The following is a 22,848-nucleotide window of genomic DNA, read 5'->3' as shown; positions in this document are numbered from 1 at the left end:
CTTCCCTTGCAGTCTTAAAGAAATCGCCACTGTTACAGTAGGAAATTTACAAAATATCTTCATGGATCATGATCTTTACTTAATTTCCTAATGATTTTTTGGCATAAAAGAAAAATCTATCATTTTGACCCATACAATGTATTTTTGGCTATTGCTACAAATGAACCCCAGTGACTTAAGACTGGTTTTGTGGTCCAGGGTCACATATAAACAATTCTAGCGAAAATAATCCAAATCAGATTTAAAACAGCATATCCACTTTACTTTTCTTATTAAAAGTGTGGCCATTTGTAAATTTAATGGGTCTGGCTTCCAGTCTCATCCCTGTCCAGCTATCTTTACCTGTACAAAACAGTTAATTTTGCAGCTTGATATTGCAAGTTGGTGTGTCTTACTATATTATTTTAATGTATTATCTTAATTATGAACACACTGGTTTGTAGTGCAAACTGTTTTTCCATTTACTACACATTGCTATTTTTCTTCTTATTATTATTTTCTTATTTTCTGTTATTTCCCTATAGCAGCAAACAAACCGGAAGTCTTATACATAGGCTTATTTCCGCTTTGAAAGAATAAGGTGGATAAATCAAAATGTTTATTTTAAGTTGCATTATAGGAATAATGGGAGAACTCTTTTCCTGTAAATAATGGACGGCGGGGAAAAATGGGCTAGTTTTCATTCCTTTCAGGTGAGTTTTGAGGCCTGTCAGCCCTGTATGAAAGTATTTTCATTGGCAGAGCAAAAATAGACCAAATGACTGCAAATATTGTGTCTAAAAAGTAAGTTACTCATATCAGCATGACTGCGATTCGAACAGTTCTGCTCCTGCAGTAGTGTTTTAAATGTCTAAGGACTGAACAGATAAAGTCAGTCATTGTCTAGTGACTTCCTGAATTCTTTTTTTAAATTTTGTTAGAATAAATGTGCAAATGTACACCTGCCACGTGTCTTTAAACAAGGCTGCATCATTAACTTGGCTCTGCTACTGCTAATATGTCTGTCCTGAAAAATTAATCTAAATTTTGCCTGATCAGATCATTCAAGTAAGTTTGAAACTTCTCAGTGTTTATTGCTTTCAGCTCCACCTTTTCACAGCATCATGTTCAAATATCTAACTGTACAATAAAAGACCCATTTGAGAACATAAATAAAATCTTAGAATCTTGCAACATTGCAATTTGTTCAATGCATTTTAAAGAAAGGATAATATCCTGTAAGTATTCTCTAAAATTTACCAGTGTTGAGGAAAGTTTATTATAAAAGTAATGCATTACAGTATTGTGTTACTCCCTAAAAAAGTAACTAATTACATTAGTTACTTTTTTTAAAGATATGCGTTACATTACTTTTGCTGTTTTTAATATAAAAAGTTCTATTTTTGGCAAATGTAAAAGCCCTTTTACACCAAAAGCCTCAGGCTGAAGAAAAAGTAAATTTACATCTATACAGTAGAAGAAAGAAAGTTCAACACACTTCAGCAATAAAAACAAATTTTAGTTTATCTTGAGGATTTTTTCCTTATTACTATGGCTGAATTGGATCATCAAAGGTCAGCAGCCAAAGATACTGATTAATAAAATGGAATTAATACAAAGGATATTTGTTTTTTTTTTGACTTATTGCAGGTTTGCGTCATATCTTGAGCTGCATTTCACTGCTTTTCTTCATTTTAAAGAATACTGAATCTGTTTTTTTGTGAGTGAGATTAATTAATGCATGTTCATATTTATTCTATGACTAAAGTAACATCTTACTCCCGATTTCTCTCAACATGGGGGCAGGAGAGCTTTCAATCAATAAATGAGGTAAAAAGTAACTGGCGTTACGTATTTGAAAAAGTAAGTCAGATATTTTCTTGTAAATTAAAAAGTAATGCGTTACTTTACTAGTTACTTGAAAAACGTAACATGTAACACGCGTTACTTGTAATGCGTTACCCCCAACACTGAAATTAACATTTCATACATTCAAATTTTTTCTGTCAGTATGGCTGGTCAACAGTCAATTCGCTCAGCAGGAAGCACTGGAGATGCACAGTTTACACCTCAAACATAATAAAAAATAATATTTTTGTATAGATATGATATGTATTTATGTAGAGTCATGTGAGATTTAGAAAACGGTGTAGTTGTTGGATTCTCCATATCCCGCTTCCTTCAGATACTGTTCAATATTGACTGGCTCAGGCACACGGATAACACTGCTGTCATTGGCACTCTTCTCTCCTGATTGGAGTTTACGCCTGACCTCAGCCAATGATGGACGGTCGTGCTCCTTCCACTGACAGCAAGCTTTGATAAGTGAGTAACTGGAGAAAAGCAATAGCAACAATTCATTATTCTGAACATATGCACTGTCTAACCAGTAAATTAAAACACATTGGATAAAAATCAGATACAATAATTTTACAAAACAATAATTCTAAAGGTGCATTTACAGTGAGTTGGAGCAGTTGTTTGGTTTCTTCAAAGTTTTCCCTCGCTGATGATACTGTAGAAGTTCCTTTGCAGGGATTTCAGCAAAAGGGACCTCACCTAGAGTCACCATTTCATACAGTAGCAGCCCAAGTGACCAACTGCAAAAAAGCAAGAATTACAGGTATTTGAGGTGAAAAAATATGAACATTGTTTTTACTGATGTTGTGCTTTTTACTTACACGTCACTTTTTGGAGTGACTGGTCTCTTGGCCAATAGCTCAGGAGCCTGCCACTTTTTTCTTCCAGGATCTTCACTGTGATTAGCACTTGCTGATGTCCGTGCATACAAATCACCCAAACCCCAAAGTTTTGCGGTACACATCCGGCTGACCAACACACTGCGAGCCTTGATGTTGCAATGGAGAAGATCTTTGCTATGGAGAAAGTCCTACGGAGAAAGAAGCAAGAAAGGTCAGATGATGTCCGTTCTTGAACAAAAATTTCACATGATCACAGCCATGGCAGCCTAATGGTTAGGGAGTTGGGCTTGTAACAGAAAGGTTGTGGGTTCGAATCCCAAGTCCAGCTGGGATTGAAGGTGGTGGGAGTGAATAACCAGTGCTCTCTCCACCTTCAATACCACAACTGAGGTGAGTCCCTTGAGCAAGGCACTGAACCCCCAACTGCTCCCTGGGTGCCGCAGCGATAGCAATATGGTTGCCCACTGCTCCGTGTGTGTGTGCATGTTTGTTCACTACTGTGTGTGTGCACTTGGATGGGTTAAATGCAGAGCACAAATTCTGAGTATGGGTCACCATACTTGGCCTCATGTCATGTACTTTCCTTCCTTTCCTATTGCCAATTTCAAATGCCAAAATGCTTGGATGGAAGGTGGTGTAACAACATTGTGCTTACCAATGCCGAAGACACATGTGAAGCCATGGTGAAGATCTTTTTCTCTGTCATCTGGTACATGCCGTCTGGTCCAGCATTATCCTGTTCAATACCAAATGAATTTGCGCCAAAATAAGTTTATTTAGATGCAAAATAAATTAAAGTCCCATAGTTGACTCACAAATGAAAAATCTGTCATAAGACCTTTTCAGAACACAAATTAAGATATTTTGATGAAATCTGAGAGTTTTCTGACCCTGCATAGACAGCAATGCAACTACCATGTTCAAGGCCCAGAAATGTAGTAAGGACATCATTAAAATAGTCCATGTGACATCAGTGGTTCAACTGTAATGTTTTGAAGCTATGAAAAATTATTTTTTGCACAAGGACAAAAGTAACGATTCAGAAAACTCTCAGATCAAAAATATCTTAATTTGTGTTCTGAAGAAAACCGAAGGTCTTACAGATATAGAACGACATGAGGGTGAGTAATTAATGACAGAATTTTCATTTTTGGGTGAACTATCCCTTAATGAATTTGTTCCCATTACTTTTTAATTTGTTCCTACAAATTATTTTCTCACAAGTGTCAGTTACCGTGTAAGACTGGTATAAAACATAACCACTGCTATAAAACACATCGATCAAACCTCTTACCTGTCTACACCTCCACAGGAATCCGAGCAGATCTCTGTTCTCTATCTCTTCAATAACAGTAATGAGAGGAGCTCGTAGGGATATAACTCCCAGAAGCTCCGGTAAGAAGGGATGGGGCCCTAACTGGGAAAGGAAGGACGCAAAGCCCAAGAATGACTGATTTTCCTGGTTACTGGCTGAATCTGAATATAAGAACGAAAAAAACAGAGTGAAACTGGAATTCAAGATTTCAGTCAGATGTTATGAATATATCATAAATCACTTGGGCACCTTTAAGTACACGCAGCACCACATTTCTGTTTTCCATACGAGCCCTGTAGAGTGAGACAGAGCTGTCTGACTTTATAGAGTATGATGCTGGGAGAGGAGACACCCCTTTGAAGTTCTCCGGCAGTCGCTGTCGAGGAAGTTCTTTCGGCTTTGTGAAGGCTGAAGCTCCGGCGCCAAAAGAGCCTCCGCCGTCGGTAAAAGCCACATTGTTGGCATTAAAGGAGGCATGTTCATGCCTGTAGGAGTCTCGAACTGGGTTGAAGGTCATGTAAGATGTTGTGTCCATCGCTATGGGTTCACCTTCAAGAGCATTCAGACCCAGAGGAGCTACGTATAGGGAGATAGAAAGAGAGACTGCTTAGGTGGGATTCAGTGAATCAACAGTATGAAAAAAAAAAAAATTTGTCGACCAAATGTTATGTTTGTTTACTTGAAGTCAGTATCAAAACCATTTTGTGTCTCAGTGTGTAGACTAGAGGTGTGATTCGTTGCATTTGTGCTTAACACTAAAGCAAATATTTAATCACTTTTTTTGAACAGTAAGATTTTGATGTTTTTTAAAGATGTCTCTTCTGCTCACCAAGCCTGAATTTATTTGATCCAAAGTACAGCAAAAAAGGTTTTTTTTCTTTTTTATAACTATTTTTACTATTACTAAACAACTGTTATAGATGTGAATATATTTTAAAATGTAATTTATTCCTGTGATTTCAAAGCTGAATGTTTAGCATCATTACTAAAGTCACATGATCCTTCAGAAATCATTCTAATATTCTGATTTGCTGCTCATAAAACATTAATGATTATTATTATTATTATTATTATTATGTTGAAAACTGCAGAGTAGAAATTTTTCAGGTTTCTCTGATGAACAGAACGTTCAGAGGAACATCATATATCTGAAAAAGAAATCTTGCGTAACATTATAAATGTCTTTGTCACCACTTTTGATCAATTTAAAGCATCCTGGCTAAATAAAAGTATTACTTTCTGTAATCCTGAAAAAATGAACTCAGCTGTTTTAAATATTGATAATAATAATAATAAATGTTTCTTGAACATCAAATCAGCATATTAGAATGATTCTGAAGGATTATGTGACACTGAAGACTGCTGAAAATTTAGCTTTGATCACAGGAATAAATTACATTTTAAAATATATTCAACTAGAAAACAGTTATTTAAAATAGTAAAAATATTTCAAAATGTTACTGCTTTTGCTGTATTTTGGATCAAATAAATGCAGGTTTGGTGAGAAGAAGAGACTTGTTTAAAAAGCATTAAAAAACGTTTAATTGGTAGTGTATATATAAATTTTCAAATTTTGATACATTGTGAAAGATTAGCAAACGTATTATTGTATATTAGCAGCAGTTAAACCTGCAAATATCATTTTACAGGATATCTTTATAATATCCTAAAGAAAATAAATATATATTTGTATATTTCATAATTTCAGAAACATGTGACAGTCGTATCACATAAATAAAGAAATTCCTAAATTAACCACCAAAACCAACCACCAATGCTCATCTGAAATACTATTTGATTAGCAACATAAACATATTTTCAACTTATATGACTTTTGGCAAGTTGTTTTTTAAATATATATGCAGACACACCATCAATGCCTTGCAAATTTCTCCTGGTCCTGGTCGCTCGACTGGCCCTGGGTTGCAGGCGATCCACCTTCTCAGGACAGAACTTCAGCAGCAGCAGAAACACCAGCGTGACCAAGAAACTCATCAAAAACAACACGGGTACGATTATCACTTCCTGTTCATACACCCGGATCTCTGAGGGAGCAGATCACATGTTGACGTGGAATATGAGTGACATTTTTAAATCTTAGTTTACAGCTTTGGAGACATATTATTCGTCTAATGGTGATGTTGCCTGTTGTTTTATCTGACAGACATAATCTACTCACCACACAGTGTGTCTCCGGGTTTACATTCAGAATACCCAGAACTAGACGTGGTAGCCATCCTGCGTGGAGACAGAAGGTGGATTTAAAAGGTTGGAGTTTTTTTTTAATTTACCTACTTACTTGTTTACTAGCAGTATGTTTCAAGTTCATTTCCAAATACTTAGTATAGAACACTGAAACAATGTGGACTTTCAATGTTTAAGGATGTCTTATAATGGCAGAATGAAACATCATGCTGAATTCTGGGTCAGTGTAACATGATCAGTCTTTCTAATCAGCATAAAAGGCTTTGGGTAGTTGAGACACTACCCATCTTTCTCATCATCAGTGTTCATTCTAGAAAAAAAGTGTTTAACAATTAACCACAGAGATAAAAAATGAAAAATAGTAGGAAATACATTTCACATGTGAATATTTACTGTGTGTACATACGTAAATTATGAGAGTATCTTATTAGTATAATCTCAAACACTTATGCTCTGTTTGCAATATGAGAGGACCTCATTTGTGAACAAACAGTGAACACCCAATCTAATGGTTTCTAAATGTCAGCACAACAGTATTAGTATTTGCTATACTTTGTGTGTGTTCATGGCTGCAATTGTTGTTTGTGTCTATAAAGTAAAAGGCCACTGTGTTAGCTCCATTTTTGACACATACACGGAACAGCATTTTTATTTGGATTATGATGCTTAACTTGTTGGTCTGCATTTTTCATTCTCAAAGGCAACACAATGACACGTCACACAGAGGTGCATAAGGAAACCCACATAAGCAACTGAGATATATTGTATACAAACATCCTGACTTAGTAAATGCATTGTTTATTTTAAATAGTGTGTTTAAAAATATAGTATTTACTTATTATTTGACGTATTCAGCAAAGTTTCAGTTGATCAAAAGTGACAGTAAAGACATTTATTATATTAAAAAAAAGACAAAAAGGTTGCAGTTCTTTAATAAATGCCATTCCTTTCTTTCTATTCACTTAAAAATTCTGGGAAAAAAATGTAAGAACAGTTTCCACCGGAAAAACTGTTTTCACCAAAAATATGAAGTATCAATGTATCTGTAAGTATCTGAGTATCAATCAGAAATTTTGCTTGATTTCTGAAGGTTCGTGGCGACATTGAGGACTGGAGTAATGCTAAAAATTTAGCTTTGCCAACACAGGAATAAATTACATTAAAAAAGTATATATATATATAATATTAACAAAAAAAATCCAAATCATACTGACCCCAAACATTTGAAACGGTAGTGTAATGCTCTCTTTTGTCTTTTCTTAGTCATTGATGTAAATCAGGAATGTTTTGACGTTATCATATGTGTTCTGTCCACTTCATAATACAAACTAATTCACCATAAATTATCCAATCACCCGACAGCTTGTAAACAAAAAGCCTAAGTCACATATTTCACTGTGGTGGCTTTGTCTGCAGGTCTGTATTGGCCTACCTGCTGGACACTGGTTGTAGGCAGTCTTACTTCTTGATGTTCAGTCTTTCCTTGTGTCTCGGGTTTTCTCTATTCAGTTTTCCATGATGGAAATAATATCACATTGTTGAATACATCACTCTGTCCCATGTTTTACAGTGTCATCGGTACCTCTTATTCTGTCTTGTTTCTAGAGATTCTCCTTATGGTGTACTGTATACTAAGCCTGCTTGTGTTTGTCTAGGTCACACCTTTGTTGGTGACTTAGCTCCACCCTATTCACCTGTGCTTTGTCTCTACACTTGCTGTCATTGGTAACACCCTCCTTTTCTGTAGTGCTACAAAAAGTATTTTTACAGCCAAAGGGTTTATTACAGTGCTGAGTCCTTTCAGCGTATCACAGGTATCATTTACAGCTGTCAAACCCTGTGAAATTATACTATAACCAGTTAAATGCTCAGACTCTGCCTTTATTGCTGCTTGTTTTAAACCTATCTCATCTGTCATGTTCAGCATGTGTGACATTTTCTTCTTCCTGAACCTAACCAAACCAAAACCTGAATATCCAGCTCCTCAAGTTTCTCTAGGATGTTCAGACATCCAGGCACGACTCCTGGCTCAATCAATGTCCATTAAACACAGTAGAAGAGGGCGAGCAGGTTTACCTTTCATCCAGTGTTTATAATAAAAAGGATTTTGTCAGCACTTGCATTCAAAATCTGACAGCTGATGGTTTTAAGTAGGAGTTACCAGTTACCAGTTAAAAACACTCATCTTTAGGTGTTTCCTGCCTTGAAACTGAGATGTTTAGATTGGCTCCAGCATCCTAATGACTCTAAGGACAAGAATGAATAGATGGGTTGATATGTTCTAATTAAGTATTAATAAACACACCTGTTTTTCTGATGTAAGTCATGTTAGTCATGCATGATTTCAGTCATTCCAGGTCAGTAGCACTAAACCCAGACAATTTTGAAATAAGTCAGGCCTGCATTATTGCCAAACTACTATACCTTCCACATTTTGCAAGAGGACATTTTATGTTTGTGACATGAATGAAAGAGAAAAGTTTCAATGGTTTCCATTTCTTTCCATAGATAATTGAACGTAATTTCTGGGGAAAAACATCCCTTTGTCATTTTTATCCTATTTCATGTTTACAGTGCCTTGCAAAAGTATTCATACCCCTTCATTTTTTTTTTCATGTTTTATGTTGTAGCCTTACACTGCTGTAAATATTTTTTTTTCCACATTAGTCTACACTCCATACACCATAATGACAAAGCAAAAAACTGATTTGTGACAACTTTGCAAATTTATTCAAATTAAAAAACAGTAATAATTATATTGCATAAGTATTCACACACTTAACTCAGTACTTAGTTGAAGCACCTTTATAGCCTCAAGGTATGATAAGGTATTTAACAATTAAAAAGGTATTTTTAGGTATGATGCGACTAGCTTTGCACATCTACATTTGGCAATTACATGCCATTCTTCTCCTCACCTCTTCACCTCTCAAGCTATGTCAGATTGGATTGGGTTGGCAGACATTTTCAGGTTTCTCCAGAAATGTTTGATTGGGTTCAAGCCCCTTATTCCCTGCCTCACAGCATAAGGCTGTTACCACCACACTTTACTGTTGGGTTGTTACTGTGCAGGTGATGAGTTCTTTAGATGCTTTGTTGCAAGTGTGTTTTCATGTGTCCTCACTGAGGAGATGATTAAGTTTGGCCACACCGCCATAAAGACTAGATTGGTAGAGTGTTGCAGTGATGTTTGTCCTTCTGTAAGCTTCTCCGAGCTCAGCTAGAGTGACCATCAGCTTCTTGGTCACAAATCTAACCAAGGCCCTTCTCCATTAGTTGCTCAGTTTGGCCAGCTCTAGGAAGAGTCCTAGTTGTTCCAAACCAGTCATAAGGGTCTGTTTTTTTAAATTGAGATTTATCTATGTCATCTGAATGCTGAATAAATAAGCTTTCCATTGATGTTAAGATAGGACAATATTTGGCCGAGATACAACTATTTGAAAATCTGGAATTTAAGGGTGCTAAAAAATCAAAATATTGAGAAAATCGCCTTTAAAGTTGTCCAAATGAAGTTTTTAGCAATGCATATCAAAAATTAAGTTTTGATATATTTATGGTAGGAAATTTACAAAGTATCTTCATGGAACATGATTCTTACTTAATATCCTAAATATCCTAATATTTTTGTCAAAATAAAAATCAATAATTTTGACCCATACAATGTATTGTTGGCTATTTATACAAATATACCTATGCTACTTATTGGTTGTGTGGTCCAGGGTCACATATGGAACTGTAATGTGGTTAAGACCTGCTTGAAACGACCTTAGCTGTGTGTTAATAGTTACAATAATTACCAGTGTTCAGGAGTAACTAGTTACATGTAACGGAATTACGTAATTTAATTACAAAATAAATGTAATTGTAATTGTTAGTTACTGAGTAAAAATATGTAATTAAATTACAGTTACTTTTGAAAAATGCCAGTAATTACAAAGGGGGTTACATCTGAATTTTTTCACACACCCACCCCCACTTACAGATTCAATTGACTTCTTTCATAAACTGCATTGACTGCTCTAAAATGAGACACCAATGTTTCAGGAGTTTAGGACACAGAATATAGGACACATGCTTATTCGATAACTGTTTTATTTCCTATTTGGGTTTATGCATAAACTTTATTTTTTAAGATTGTTTTTTCCAAGGCATTGTTAGATGCTAGTGTTTTCTGTCATGACTATGCAAACATTTGATTTCAAACCCAATATCATAGCTATTAAACTATTTCTTGTTATGATTTCAAATCTGTATTTAACCTCGCAATGATCTCAAAGTAAATAAGAGCTGTTAAGTCTGAATTTGGGGCGTTGGTGCCAATAGCCTCGTGGTTAGCGTGTAGACATATAGCGCAACTGCGTTCACAGTGACCTGAGTTTGATTCCCGTCTTGAGGCCCTTTGCCGATCCTGCTCCCCTCTCTCTTCCCAGCTCTTTCCTGTCATCTCTCTACTATCACAATAAAAGGCATAAAAAGCCCAAAAAATATAAGTAAAAAAAAAAGTCTGAATTTGTGGTGTCTGTGCTTTAAATTAAATTATTACACAGCTCTGTGAAGTGCTTGATTCTGACTGGTCAGTCATGACATTCCAAGGTATGTTATTCCCTGATAACAACTGGTAAAAGATAATAACTCAGACTCATTTGGGGCAACTTAAGTCAGTGCTATATGCTTGATAGTTTTTCTTGGCGGAATTTTGTGTTTGGTTAGCTAATAAAATATTAAAGCTTAATTCAATATTATGTAGACAATTTCTTAATTCTGTCATCCTCGTATCGTGGGCTCGCTCTATTGTTTCATACAAACGCAGCTGCTGCCATTTTTTTTTTTTTTTGTACACTGTTTTTCTACTACTTAAATATTTATGTGTTGAAATGTTGTGTAAGAAAAGTGGTATGACTGCACTGTATCCCTAAAATGTCTAGTCTGAACTTGCCGTTTGCTAGCAACCGATTTCTTCATGGAAGCTTTGCATTCAGATATTTCAGCTCAGATCAGTGTTTCGTGTCTAATTATTTTGACACAAAACATCTAAATAATCTATCAAACAGCTGTGTAATAAGTGGGTTAATGTACATCCAGCCAGTTGTTATTGCAAAATAAAGATGTATATTATCACTTACTTATTATAATCTTAATTTAAGTGATAAAGGATTTTGAAAGTCTGACAGTAATCAGTGTTAAGTGCTACTGTAAGGTTAACTCTGCCTGGTTTAAATGTTTCAAAATGATTAACAGTTGAAAATATTAGAAATTTAGAAAAGTAATCAAAAAGTAATTAAAAGTAATAAGTTACATTACTTTAAAAAGGTAATTGAAAAGTTACGCTACTTATTACATTTTAAATCAAGTAACTTGTAATCTGTAACCTATTACATTTCTAAAGTAACCTTCCCAACACTGATAATTACACTGTTAAACTGTCAGAATCAAGCATTCAGATTCCACACAGTACAAATATGTACTATTTAGACCTCACCTTTGCTATTTCTGTTTTCCTGGCTTATTTTTCTCCTCTTTTTATTGTGTGTGTCTTTGTGTGTACCTACTTAACCATATTTGGGGGACACATTTGTACACAGTAGTTACAAACCTCCTTTTGGGAACGCTCTAAAAGCATTTATATAAAGTATATAATTGATTGTAGAAATGTTACAGGGGAAGATGTGGGTGGAGCCTCAGCCTGACAAAACCACAGCCAAAATGTGGTCACTGCTCCTCTATTCTTCTAAATAAAATTTTAATGATGTAAATAAACATTGCTCTTACAATAGAATACAAAAGAGAGAGAAAAAAACAAGCCATGGAGATAGAAATAACTGCAATAAGATTTATGTCTATATACTGTTCAAAAGTTTCTTGTGCTCACCAAGGCTGTGTTACTTAAAGAAATACTGTAACGGAATGTAATGTAGTGGAATGTTATTGCAAATACTCAAAAGAAAATCACTAAAAATTCATCTAGTGTGATCTGATAATATACTATGCCCCACCCACTGCACACACCGGTCTAGTGGGTGGCAAAAATGCACCATGAACTGATCTGGCAATTGCCATTGTATGAAGTGAGAAGAAGGAATAGAACCTGAAACAGGAGTACAAGACAACAACAAGGGTAAGTTGCACATATACATGTAGAGTACATTCTTTAAGTTTCAACTGAGAATACTGTAACCATGCTGTGAGTGAACACACCTGGTAAATTCACAGCATATCAGCCAGGATTTGTATTCTTTTATGAACATTCAGAGTCAAAGACCTTTCATTTCATATCAAGCACCTTTAGTAATCACATCCCACTATATGTGCAATTGCAGTTCATTTCTCAAGAATAACATTTATTATTTGAAGAGAACTTTTCTTTAAGATCAATATCTTGTTCTTGGTCAATATTTACAAAAAAAAAATCTGTTTATGCATATTTTTATTCAATATTCCTTTTGTTCAAAAAATTCACTTTTCTTAGAATTTAATTGTTTGTTTAAATGTAGTGCCATACAATTGCATTATACTCTTTTTATTATATACATGTAATGACAAAAATAGTACAAGTAGCATGCCAAGAAGACAGGTTTGGGACCTGCCTAAAAATGATTTGCGTCAAATTCTGACGTAGCCCAGCACCTTTTAAGTCACGCCATTCAAGCTTTGAATGCCGTTCAAGTTCTTGGAGAAATGCCTGGTTATTGACTGGTTATTAATAAAGCAAAACACCCCCATACAAAGCTTTAAATTTATTTATATGATGATGTGTTACAGATGTCCAATTCCAGAAAAATAATTGAGTTGTTTTATGATGTTACCTCTCCTTATTCCTGGTTGGCATTTGAGGTGTGTAATGTTTTCTGGCCTTATAGTTCATTGCCATGCCATCAGTGCTGATGCAGAGTCAATATCATGTATGTTGATGTTTTTGTGTTTTAAGGTGCTGTGTCGCTATAGAAATGTTTGGAACATCAACCTCAAATTCAAACCAGCATATTTAGGAGGAGTCATATACGGCTCAGGTAATGACATGAACACAATTAATACAAATACATAGGTCACATTAATGGATGTAGCTTTTTAGATATTCCAGACAGTAAATGTATCCCTTATATGTGACCCTGGACCACAATAGCCAAAAACATTGTATGGTTCAAAATTATTGATTTTTGTTTTATGGCAAAAATCATTAGGATATTAAGTAAAGATCATGTTCCATAAGATATTTTGTAAAATTTCTACTGTAAATATATCAATGATTAGTAATATGGATTGCTAAGAGCTTCATTTGACAATTTTAAAGGTGATTTTCTCAATATTTAGATTTTTTGCACCGTTTTTCTGTTTTGTTTGCTGATTGGCTGCGGGTGGTCTGAATGCCGTATTTCTAAAGAGTTTATTCAAAGCTCACAAATATAACCTAATTTATATCCACTTGGCTTTTTTGCTCCTTTTTTGCTTCTAATGATAATGATATTTCAAAGGATAAATCAAAAATGTGATGAATGTCATGTGGCATTCAATGACATTAAAAAAAATAAATAAAATAAAATTATGTATGGCTGTTTTTTGGGGCATATGTTTCCCATCTTTCTACAACCCCAGTTAAAAGTTGGGGCGTTTTGTGAAATGCCATAAAATCAAGAATATGTCATTTGTTCTCTTTAGCCTTTATTTAATTGAGTTAAGTACAAAGAAAAAAATCCAATGTTTTCACTGGCCAACTTAATTTTATTTTGTAAATATAAACAAATTTTGAGCCATGATCCAGCTTTGCTTGTGAAGTCTGAGAAGCTCCATTTATACTCAAACATGATACCCTCACCTATTACCAATTCACCTGCTTGCTGTGTATCAAAACAGTTTATGTGGTTATTCTATAACCTTTTCACTTTTATTTTGCCCCTGTCCCAAAATTTTGGAGTGTGCTGCATACTTCAAATAAATAAATAAATAAATATTTTCTAAATAAATATTCTTATATTTACAAAATACATTTAAGTTGGTCATTGAAAACTTTGGAAATCTTTTCTTTGTACTTTTGTCAATTAAATAAAAGATAAATAGAATGAACAAATCACAGATTTTATCATTTCACAAAATGTCCCAACTTTTCCAGAATTAGGGTTGTACTTAGTTTTTTTAAGTAAACTTTGACATATTCTCACAAAATCTATGAAATATAGTAAAGTAGGGTTTATGTGTAAATGTGATATTTACTCACCAAAATAACAATATCCACTATGTCATTTTTATTTAGTCTTTTTAAATTTGGAGCAACAAAATATATCTGCATCTCAACAACACTGAAGCTGTAGCAAAGAAAACCACCAACATGCTTAAAAACTCTGTAAATGAATGTTATTACACACAATTTTAAAATAATTTACTGTAAAAAAGTACTTCACTGTCTTTTTTGATCAATTCAATACATCCTTGAAATAAAGCAATTTCATAAAAATCATAATGACCCCATACATTTGAATTACTGTAAATATAGTAACAGTCCTCATTATAAACACAAAATAATTATACTCTACTTTAATATTCAGTGAGGACAATTAGACTACAATTTATTTATGTGAGGGACCTGGATAATGGGTAGGGGGGCGCTGGCCCAAAAAAGGTTGAGAACCACTGTATTATAGCAAACCATACATCAATGGAAAGCATATTTATTCAGCTTTCAGATGATGTATAAATCTCAATTTGGAAAAATTAACACTTATGACTGGTTTTGTGGTCCAGGGTCACATATAATTATTTATTCACTTTATTTCATAAGTACTAAATGTGAAGCTACCTAGAGCAATAACCACTGGAGTATCTTGTAACCACTGGAGTATAATTTGTAACATACAGGCTATGTTCACACTGTCAGTTTTTGGGATTGACAAGCTTACAGTCACTTTTTGAATACTATTGAATACTATAGTATGAAAGTGCAACAGGAGTCAAGCCCGTATTCTTTACGAGTAACCATAGCAACAGTGACCAAAGCAATATCAAAGATGACGACGTCCGTAAAACTGAAAGTATTACCACTTTCTGACACGACAAGAGTCCAATCGATCAGCGAGTTCATCCATCAAATCATCATTAACAACATCAGCTTTTTTATTTGCGTGGAGAGCGGAGCATTTGAGCCGCGCGGAACACAAAACTGACGGGAGGGAGGGGCTCCAGTGGGACTGGATAGAAAACTTTCAGATGACACACAGCTCATTTCTCCGTCACTGTAAGTTACCGAAATCACAAATTAAGGCAGAGCAGGTCTCTCGCACTGTATGACGTGACAGACAACTAGTTGTCCAGTCCTGTTCCGTCACAAGCAGGTCCTATTTACCTCTTAAGAAGTTGAGGGTCCCAACAGGACAGCTGTCAGCCGATGAACTTTACCCACTGAGTCGGAGTTAACTGGCTCTTGCTGAAATTCACAGTCAGGCCCAGCCGGGCAACATGGGAGAGCAGCCGTGTAATTTCCACCACTGCCTGCTCCTGAGAGTGAGAGCACAGTAGCAAGTCGTCCAGGGTCCAAGCCCTTTGGCCTGTATTGGAGCCAACGCCACTGCCATACACCTGATGAAGACTCGTGGGGATAGAGAAAGGCCGAACGGAAGTACTCGGAACTGACAGACTTGACCCTGGAACGCAAAGCAGAGAAATGGCCTGTGCTGCAGAGCAGTTGGAACATGGAAGTAAGCATCCTTTAAGTCTATTGTGGTGAACCAGTGCTGTTGCCTGACTGCCTGGAGAACATCTGTCACGCGCAACATTCGAAATGGCAGTTTCTTCAGAAATCTGTTGAGGGAGCGAAGATTGAGTATAGGTCTTACCCTGCTGTCTTTTTTTAGAATTATGAAGTATATTGAGTAGAACCCACCAAGCTGTTCTGACCACTTTATTGGTTCAGTGGCGTCTTTTTCTAGGAGTTGGTTTATTTTTTGCTTTAAGGAATTTGCAGTGTTGGGGTCTGAAACTGTGGTCATTTCGACCCAGTTGAAAAAAGGAGGCCGCTGTCGGAACTGCAGATTGTACCCCTGAGCTAAAGTTGCTATCACCTGGGTCTGAGGTCACTGTTTCCCAGTCCCCAAGCTGCTGATGAGAAAAACATCCGACAAGCGGCCACAGACTTTCAGGTCCTGCATACCTGGCCTTTAGCATTCCTGGTGGTCAGTAGACACTGTGCTCTAGTGTTCGTTGAGCAGCTGGGCCAAAGAGCTGCCCAGGGACTACCGGAACATCTCTCAGAGTTTTCCTACAGGCCTCAGACATGAGTGATTGAGCAAGCCAGACTTGTCGCCGTGCCTGTGTGAGCGTTGACATAAGCCTGCCCAGTTCTCTTGTCATGAAAGCTATGGGTCTCTTGGCATGAAAGCTAAGTCCTAGGTTGCAGCCTCGCTCTCAGAAGACTGAAGAGGCTGGGACAATGGCAACATAAAAATGGCAGAGAAAATTCCCAATGCGATCCATACGTGCCGCTGTGTTATATGCCTGAATAAGAAGACCATCTGTAATCTGACATTGAGTGATTTTGGGTTAGCCCAACACTTCTGCAGCTCATCAATAAAATCTTTCGATGATGGAATGGTAAGAAGAGCTGGTTGAGCCGAACCTCTGAAAAAAGCACTAGCAGAGGCTGCTGCTGCCTGGGCTGTATCAAGACCTAGGCGAGCCAATGCAGCCCGAAGAGCTCGCTTCACCACTTCCTGCTCTGACTGTGGGCCTTCTGCAGACCCCTGGTCAACATCCTGGGATCTGTCATAAGAGCCCTGGGACTGAATCTCTGATGTAACCTCCTCACCTTCACCCTCAGAAGCAGTCATGACATGACATCCTCCTTAGGAATGGGTAACTCTAAAGTGGGGGCTTCACATGAAGAAACTTTTTTGCCCGGTTGCAACTTCATAAGCAAAGACTTGATCTGAAAGACTTGTCAGAAAGAATGAAATAGAACCGTATTCTGTGTGAACATGGCCTATATTTGATGACAGAAGACAGAACCCCTTATTAAATTTGTTCTTTTTTTCCTAGGTAACCAGCCCCCTGGATTGAACCCTTGTAAATTTCTATACATGGTCTCAGATCTAACGCTGCTGTCTAAGTATTTTGGAGTCCCTATGTATCGACCTTCAGTCCTTCCTGAGAAAGGTACTTAAGCCACTGTTTTTCTCAGATGGTTCTTATAACCATATTTATTATGCGCATTGCAAGCTGTATTTGTTTCTTTTTCTAATAAAGAAAAATATTTTTGAACTGTTTTTTAAATTGCTTTATGGAAATTGCTTCTATGGCACTTAACTCGTCCAATAAAAAAAGAATAGTCATGTGCTTCTAATTGAATCACATTTCTTTTAATGCTCTTTTTTTTGTTCTTCTCTTCTCTCTTGTCATCTCAGACTCTTTGAATGCGATGCGTTTTGTGACAGCTGTAGCAGAGAGAGAAAAAGAGGGAGACGCATTGGAAAGGGTGTCTAAAGAGCTCTGGAAAAGAATGTGGCGCACTCATCAAGACATTTCCCAGTTTTCCTCACTCACTGAGGTATCATATAACTCAGATGAGGAGATTAAATGAGATGATTAAAAACTAAATTTCATTATATATTTTCACAGCAAGATGGAGAGTGAGATTTATCTATGCTAAACCAAGACAATAAAACAAACGTACAACTATATGACTACTATTAATTCTCCAATGTCTTTCTGTTTTGCACAGGCTGGATTAAAGGCAGGTCTCTCAGCCAATGAGGTGGAGGAAATTCTGACTCTCTCCAAATCTCAGCCAATCAAAGACAAGCTGAAGAGAGTCACACAGGAAGCACTTGAGTATAAAGTTGGTTTTCCTTTATTTATCTTTGCAACCTTTTGTCCTGCCCACTGAAATGTCTTATCATAAAACTATCAAAATAATAAAACTTCATAAAACTTCTTTTCCTTTTTCCTTATTTTTGCAGTGCTGTTTTGGTCTTCCATTCATCGTGTGCCACGTGAATGGGAAGACTGAGGTCTTTTTTGGTTCTGACAGATTTGAGCTCATGGCTTATTTCATCGGTAACTACTATTATCTAGGGATTTAGACTGATTCATTGATTAACCAACAATTTGTTTGACTAACGTCAACGGTTAATTTACAAATTTTATTAGCACATTTATGTTTTCCTTTTTATTTTTAGAAAGATTACTCCAATTAGTCACGATAAAATAAATAAAAATACAATTATTTAAAAAACAGTTATCTATAACGAAGGTTATTCATGATTTGTTATTCATTATTCTGTGATAATTTATGCCTGAAATGACCTGGATGTAAAACTCTTGAAATCACTAACAACTGACATGCAGGGGTGGTTATTAAAGAATTAGTTCACATCCAGAACAAAAATGTACCCCCTTGTACTCACCCCCTTGTCATCCAAGATGTTCATGTCTTTCTTTCTTCAGTCATAAAGAAATTATGTTTTTTGAGGAAAAATTTCAGGAATGTTCTCCATATAGTGGACTTTTTAAGGTGCCCATAAGTTTGAACTTCCAAAATGCAGTTTAAATGCAGCTTTAAAGGGGTCTAAATGATCTCAGCTGAGGAAGAAGGGTCTTATCTAGCGAAACGATTGGTTAATTTCTAAAAAAACATTACAATTTATACACTTTTTATGTTGAAAAACTCCTATATCATTTTCTCCTCCAGCTTCAAAATCGTCCTACATTGCTGTTTTACCTTTTTTTGTAAAGAGCGTTTGACCTTCTTTGCACGTTCACTTTGTAAATACTGGGTCGGTACTTCTGCAGCGCTGTAGGATGATTGTGAAGTTGGAGGAGAAAATTAGGTGGGAGTTTTTCGACATACCCTAACTGTACTGAAGCGGAGTGCACAGAGTACGCATGCGCATCGCAGAGCTAGACAAGACGAATATTTGAGGTTAAAAAGTATATAAATTGTAAACTTTTTTTTAGAAAATGACAGATCATTTCGCTAGATAAGACCCTTCTTCCTTGGCTGGGATCGTTTAGAGCCCTTTGAAGCTACTTTGAACTGTCTTGGACATAGACATAAAATGCACTCCAAAAAATGCATCAAAGTTAAATGTTTATAATTCATGATCGAAAACATTTTGTAATATGATTTTGATGTACAATTTCCATGGTGATGCAAAGTCTGATTTTAAAATGGTTTTCAAATGATGAATTTTGAGATTTTAAGTTTTTAGTTGATACATAATTTCTTAAGATTTCTATTGCATGATAGGGAAAAGGCAACAAAGAAAGTCTTTTTGTGACAAAGGTCAGAAATTTTTTAGATGCACTCTTGTCATAAATTAATCTATTATCTTTCCTACATAATTTGTAACACAAAAGAGTGATCAAATATCTATTTAGGAGTCGTAGACCTTCCCAGTGATATATAGTTTGTCATGATTAGATTAGAATTTATTTGTAATATGGAAGTAAACTTAGGCGTTCCACAGAGGGGATGGTGACAGTTAAAGGGTTAAACTGCATTTTGGAAGTTCAAACTCACAGGCACCATTGAAGTCCACTATATGGAGAACATTCCTTAAATGTTTTCCTCAAAAACATGATTTCTTCATGACTGAAGAAAGAAAGACAGAAATATATTGGATGACAAGGGGGTGAGTAAATTATCTGTAAATTTTTGTTCTGGAAGTGCACCAATCCTTTAATACTCAGAGCTGAGGAACATACATGGTAAGTTATTGTTACTGATAACTGAGCTATCAAACAAAGATATGTATTTACTTTTAAGGTAGCGTGTTAGTTATTTTTCTTATATTAACCATATATATTATTTACCATTTATTGTGCTGTGACATGTTGTTCATTGTCCAATCATTCTGTTTTGTGTGTGTGTTCCAGGGGAGAAATGGATGGGGCCTCACCCCAACAAACTCACAGCCTAATTGTGATCACTAACCCTCCATACTCCTTTTCAACAACTTCTAAATAAAATGTTTAAAGTGGTGTATATTCACATTGTTTTTAGTTCAACAGCAAACACACAAAAAAGAGCTAAAAAAAAAAAAAAAAAGGAATAGTATAGTTGAGGTCTACATAATACATACTCTATGTACAAACATAAACATATACACTCCTCAGATTAAAGGTTTTTCTTGAAGAATCATTCATGATCCAGCTTCACTTACAGCAGAAATGAGTATAAGGGGTTTTTTATGAATCTTTTCTATCACCTTTCCTAATAATGTGCTAGGTAGCAAGTTTAGCGGCTAAACATGGCTGAAGTAAACAGACTCGTCACTCCACAGAGAGAAGAGAGGGGCGGGGCAAGCAGAGCTCATTTGCATTTAAAGCAGCCTCGACCAGAATGGGATGATTTTTGCAGAGCTGATTTTGGCAAGGTAAAAGGGTGTTATTCTACACTACCATTGAGAATTAACCAAAGTATATTATAGACTTTAAAGAATCATATCAACTTGGGCATCCGATGACCCCTTTAGGAATAAAGTCTCATAAAAAATCATATTTTAAACTCCCCTACTGACCCCTAAGTTATCATGTAAGGTGAAAGTTCTCATTGCTTTTACATTTCGTGGGTGTGAAAAAATAAACATTCAGTTTATATTTGACATCTACCAGAACCTGAAGGTGGACATTTTTGTAATTATACTGAAAGGCCTTACTTACTTAGGTATTAGTCAGGTGACAGAAAGCATCTAGAAGACTTTGTACAACAGGTTTTTCAGCTAAATTTTCATCGTTAATGATTTAGAGGTTTAAAAATATGTGTATCAACTCTGTTACTGTGTTATTGTAACAAAAATAATCAAACTGTCACAATCTGAGTGAATTTATATTTATCACGGCAGTCACTTTAGCACACTACATTTCCCATAATCCTCTCCCTACTCAATCAACACACCTGTTTGCCATCACCCTTATCTACAGCTCTACATAAACCAGGACTTCACACACAGAGATTGTCTGGTGTCGTTGACGCTTATAGGCACACCCGGCTCTTACCTAGGATACTTTCCTTCCATCATCTGTCTTTGGTCCTTTTCTTAAGTGAAAGTTCACAGCCAGCCTGCAAAGAGACATTTGGTTAAACCAGCCACTAAGGCCCAATCCCAATTCTACCCCTTACCCCTACACTTTCCCCTACCCCTCCGTTTGGCGCGTTCACGTGTAGGGGTAGGGGTGTCTCAATTCTCTTTTGGTTGGAGGGGTAGGGGGAAGGGGAGGGGCTAGATAGCCCTCCAAACTAAGATTTTTCGGGACCTCACTTCAAACGAAGGGCTAAGAGAAATTTCCAACATGGCTGCTCACTCGAGCAAGCAAACCCATAAATGTAAGTATTTTTTGCCATTAATAAGGATTTTTATGACAATTTTTCATTATATGTATATTACCTTCAATCTTGTGTTTGTGTTTACGGTGATGTTCTGTAAAGAAACGTTTGCAAAAAAATCGCTAAAGTTTGCTAGCGGATAGCACTGATTGCACGATATTAGAAAATATGTTTTATCTACAGGGCTCGAAATTAACTTTTTTTACTTAGTAGCACTGGTGCTCCCATCTTCAAAAAGTTAGGAGCACCAAAAATGAATATTAAGGTTGTATTAAATACAACTACACAACCTATAGCCTACAGCCTAGATATGTTATGTAGCCTAATTTGCGCACATTGGGGAGTCGCTCTCTAAACGTGGGGTATTAAAAATGCTTTTGATTGCGCCCGCGCGTTTTACTTTCGGTTTCGTTTTAACGATGGCGCTAAACTCACGGCGGTGCTGAGCGTGCATTCTATAATACAAGACATTAATTTAACAAAACTATTTGAAAGTGGGGGGATTTTGAAAAGTGTGTCCCCAGTGGAAATTACGCCCCTGCCTGAGTGAAACTCTGAAGCTGAGTTATCATTTGATGTGAATGCCGCGTTGTATTGCGTCTGACAGAATGACATTTTATTTGTCCACAATCAAAAATCGTCGTATCACACACCTCTAATTTCAATGTAGTTTACAAATCCGGAACAGAGGTTGGCTGAGAGAGAGAAAAAAACGGCCGATTCCGAGTTTCAGCGGAGCGCAGTGTCAGTGACAGGGAGTGATCGACGGCTAATATCTAAAATCTGCATTAAAGTTAAGAATGTACAGATCGAGTTTAATTAGTTGTGTAATGTTGGAGAAAACGGCGAAACTGTCACTGTATCCACGTATGATGACGTATGACAGTGTAGTAGTGGTGTCCCATTTCTTAGGGGAACATTTTTAACCCTTCCCCTTTCCACTTTGTTTCAAGGGGCAAGGGGAAGGGGCGAGGGGTAGGCAAAGGGGTAGAAAATAGAATTGGGATTGGGCCTAAGTCACTACACTATGCAGATCCAGTGTTGGGAAGATTACTTTGGAAATGTAATAGGTTAAAGACAGTGTTGGGGAGTAACTAGTTACATGTAACGGAATTACGTAATTTAATTACAAAATAAATGTAATTGTAATTAGTTACAGTTACTGAGAAAAAATGTGTAATTAAATTACAGTTACTTTTGAAAAATGCCAGTGATTACAAAGGGGATTACATCTGAATTTTTTCACACACCCACCCCCACTTACAGATTTAACTTCTTTCATAAATTGCATTGACTGCTCTAAAATGAGACACCAATGTTTCAGGAGTTTAGGACACAGA

The 22,848-nt window shown here is 36.2% G+C and overlaps 2 protein-coding genes across 2 annotated transcripts; one reads left to right on the top strand and one right to left on the bottom strand.

The window, feature by feature from the left end:
- Nucleotides 1–1,603: 1,603 nt before the first annotated feature.
- styk1b (serine/threonine/tyrosine kinase 1b) lies at nt 1,604–7,826 on the bottom strand. The gene is made up of 9 exons (XM_051130604.1): nt 7,634–7,826; nt 6,176–6,234; nt 5,868–6,041; nt 4,246–4,572; nt 3,976–4,157; nt 3,337–3,417; nt 2,661–2,869; nt 2,442–2,579; nt 1,604–2,312 (listed from the first exon to the last, which is right to left on the bottom strand). Exons 2-9 carry the CDS (start codon nt 6,231–6,233, stop codon nt 2,117–2,119), a joined length of 1,365 nt encoding a protein of 454 aa, XP_050986561.1. The 5' UTR covers nt 6,234; nt 7,634–7,826; the 3' UTR covers nt 1,604–2,116.
- Nucleotides 7,827–12,232: 4,406 nt separating this feature from the next.
- Nucleotides 12,233–20,310, top strand: LOC127178681 (glutathione S-transferase kappa 1). The gene is made up of 8 exons (XM_051131706.1): nt 12,233–12,316; nt 12,961–13,032; nt 13,127–13,208; nt 17,221–17,337; nt 17,586–17,728; nt 17,903–18,019; nt 18,141–18,237; nt 20,059–20,310. The coding sequence occupies exons 2-8, from the start codon at nt 12,961–12,963 to the stop codon at nt 20,100–20,102; spliced, it is 672 nt and encodes a 223-aa protein (XP_050987663.1). The 5' UTR covers nt 12,233–12,316; the 3' UTR covers nt 20,103–20,310.
- The last annotated feature ends 2,538 nt before the right edge of the window (nt 20,311–22,848 follow it).

The sequence above is a fragment of the Labeo rohita genome, chromosome 16 (genome assembly GCF_022985175.1).
Source record: "Labeo rohita strain BAU-BD-2019 chromosome 16, IGBB_LRoh.1.0, whole genome shotgun sequence".
NCBI classification, from domain to species: Eukaryota; Metazoa; Chordata; class Actinopteri; order Cypriniformes; family Cyprinidae; genus Labeo; species Labeo rohita.
The sequence above is the reverse complement of the archived record's forward strand: the minus strand, read 5'-3'. Positions and strand labels throughout refer to the sequence as shown.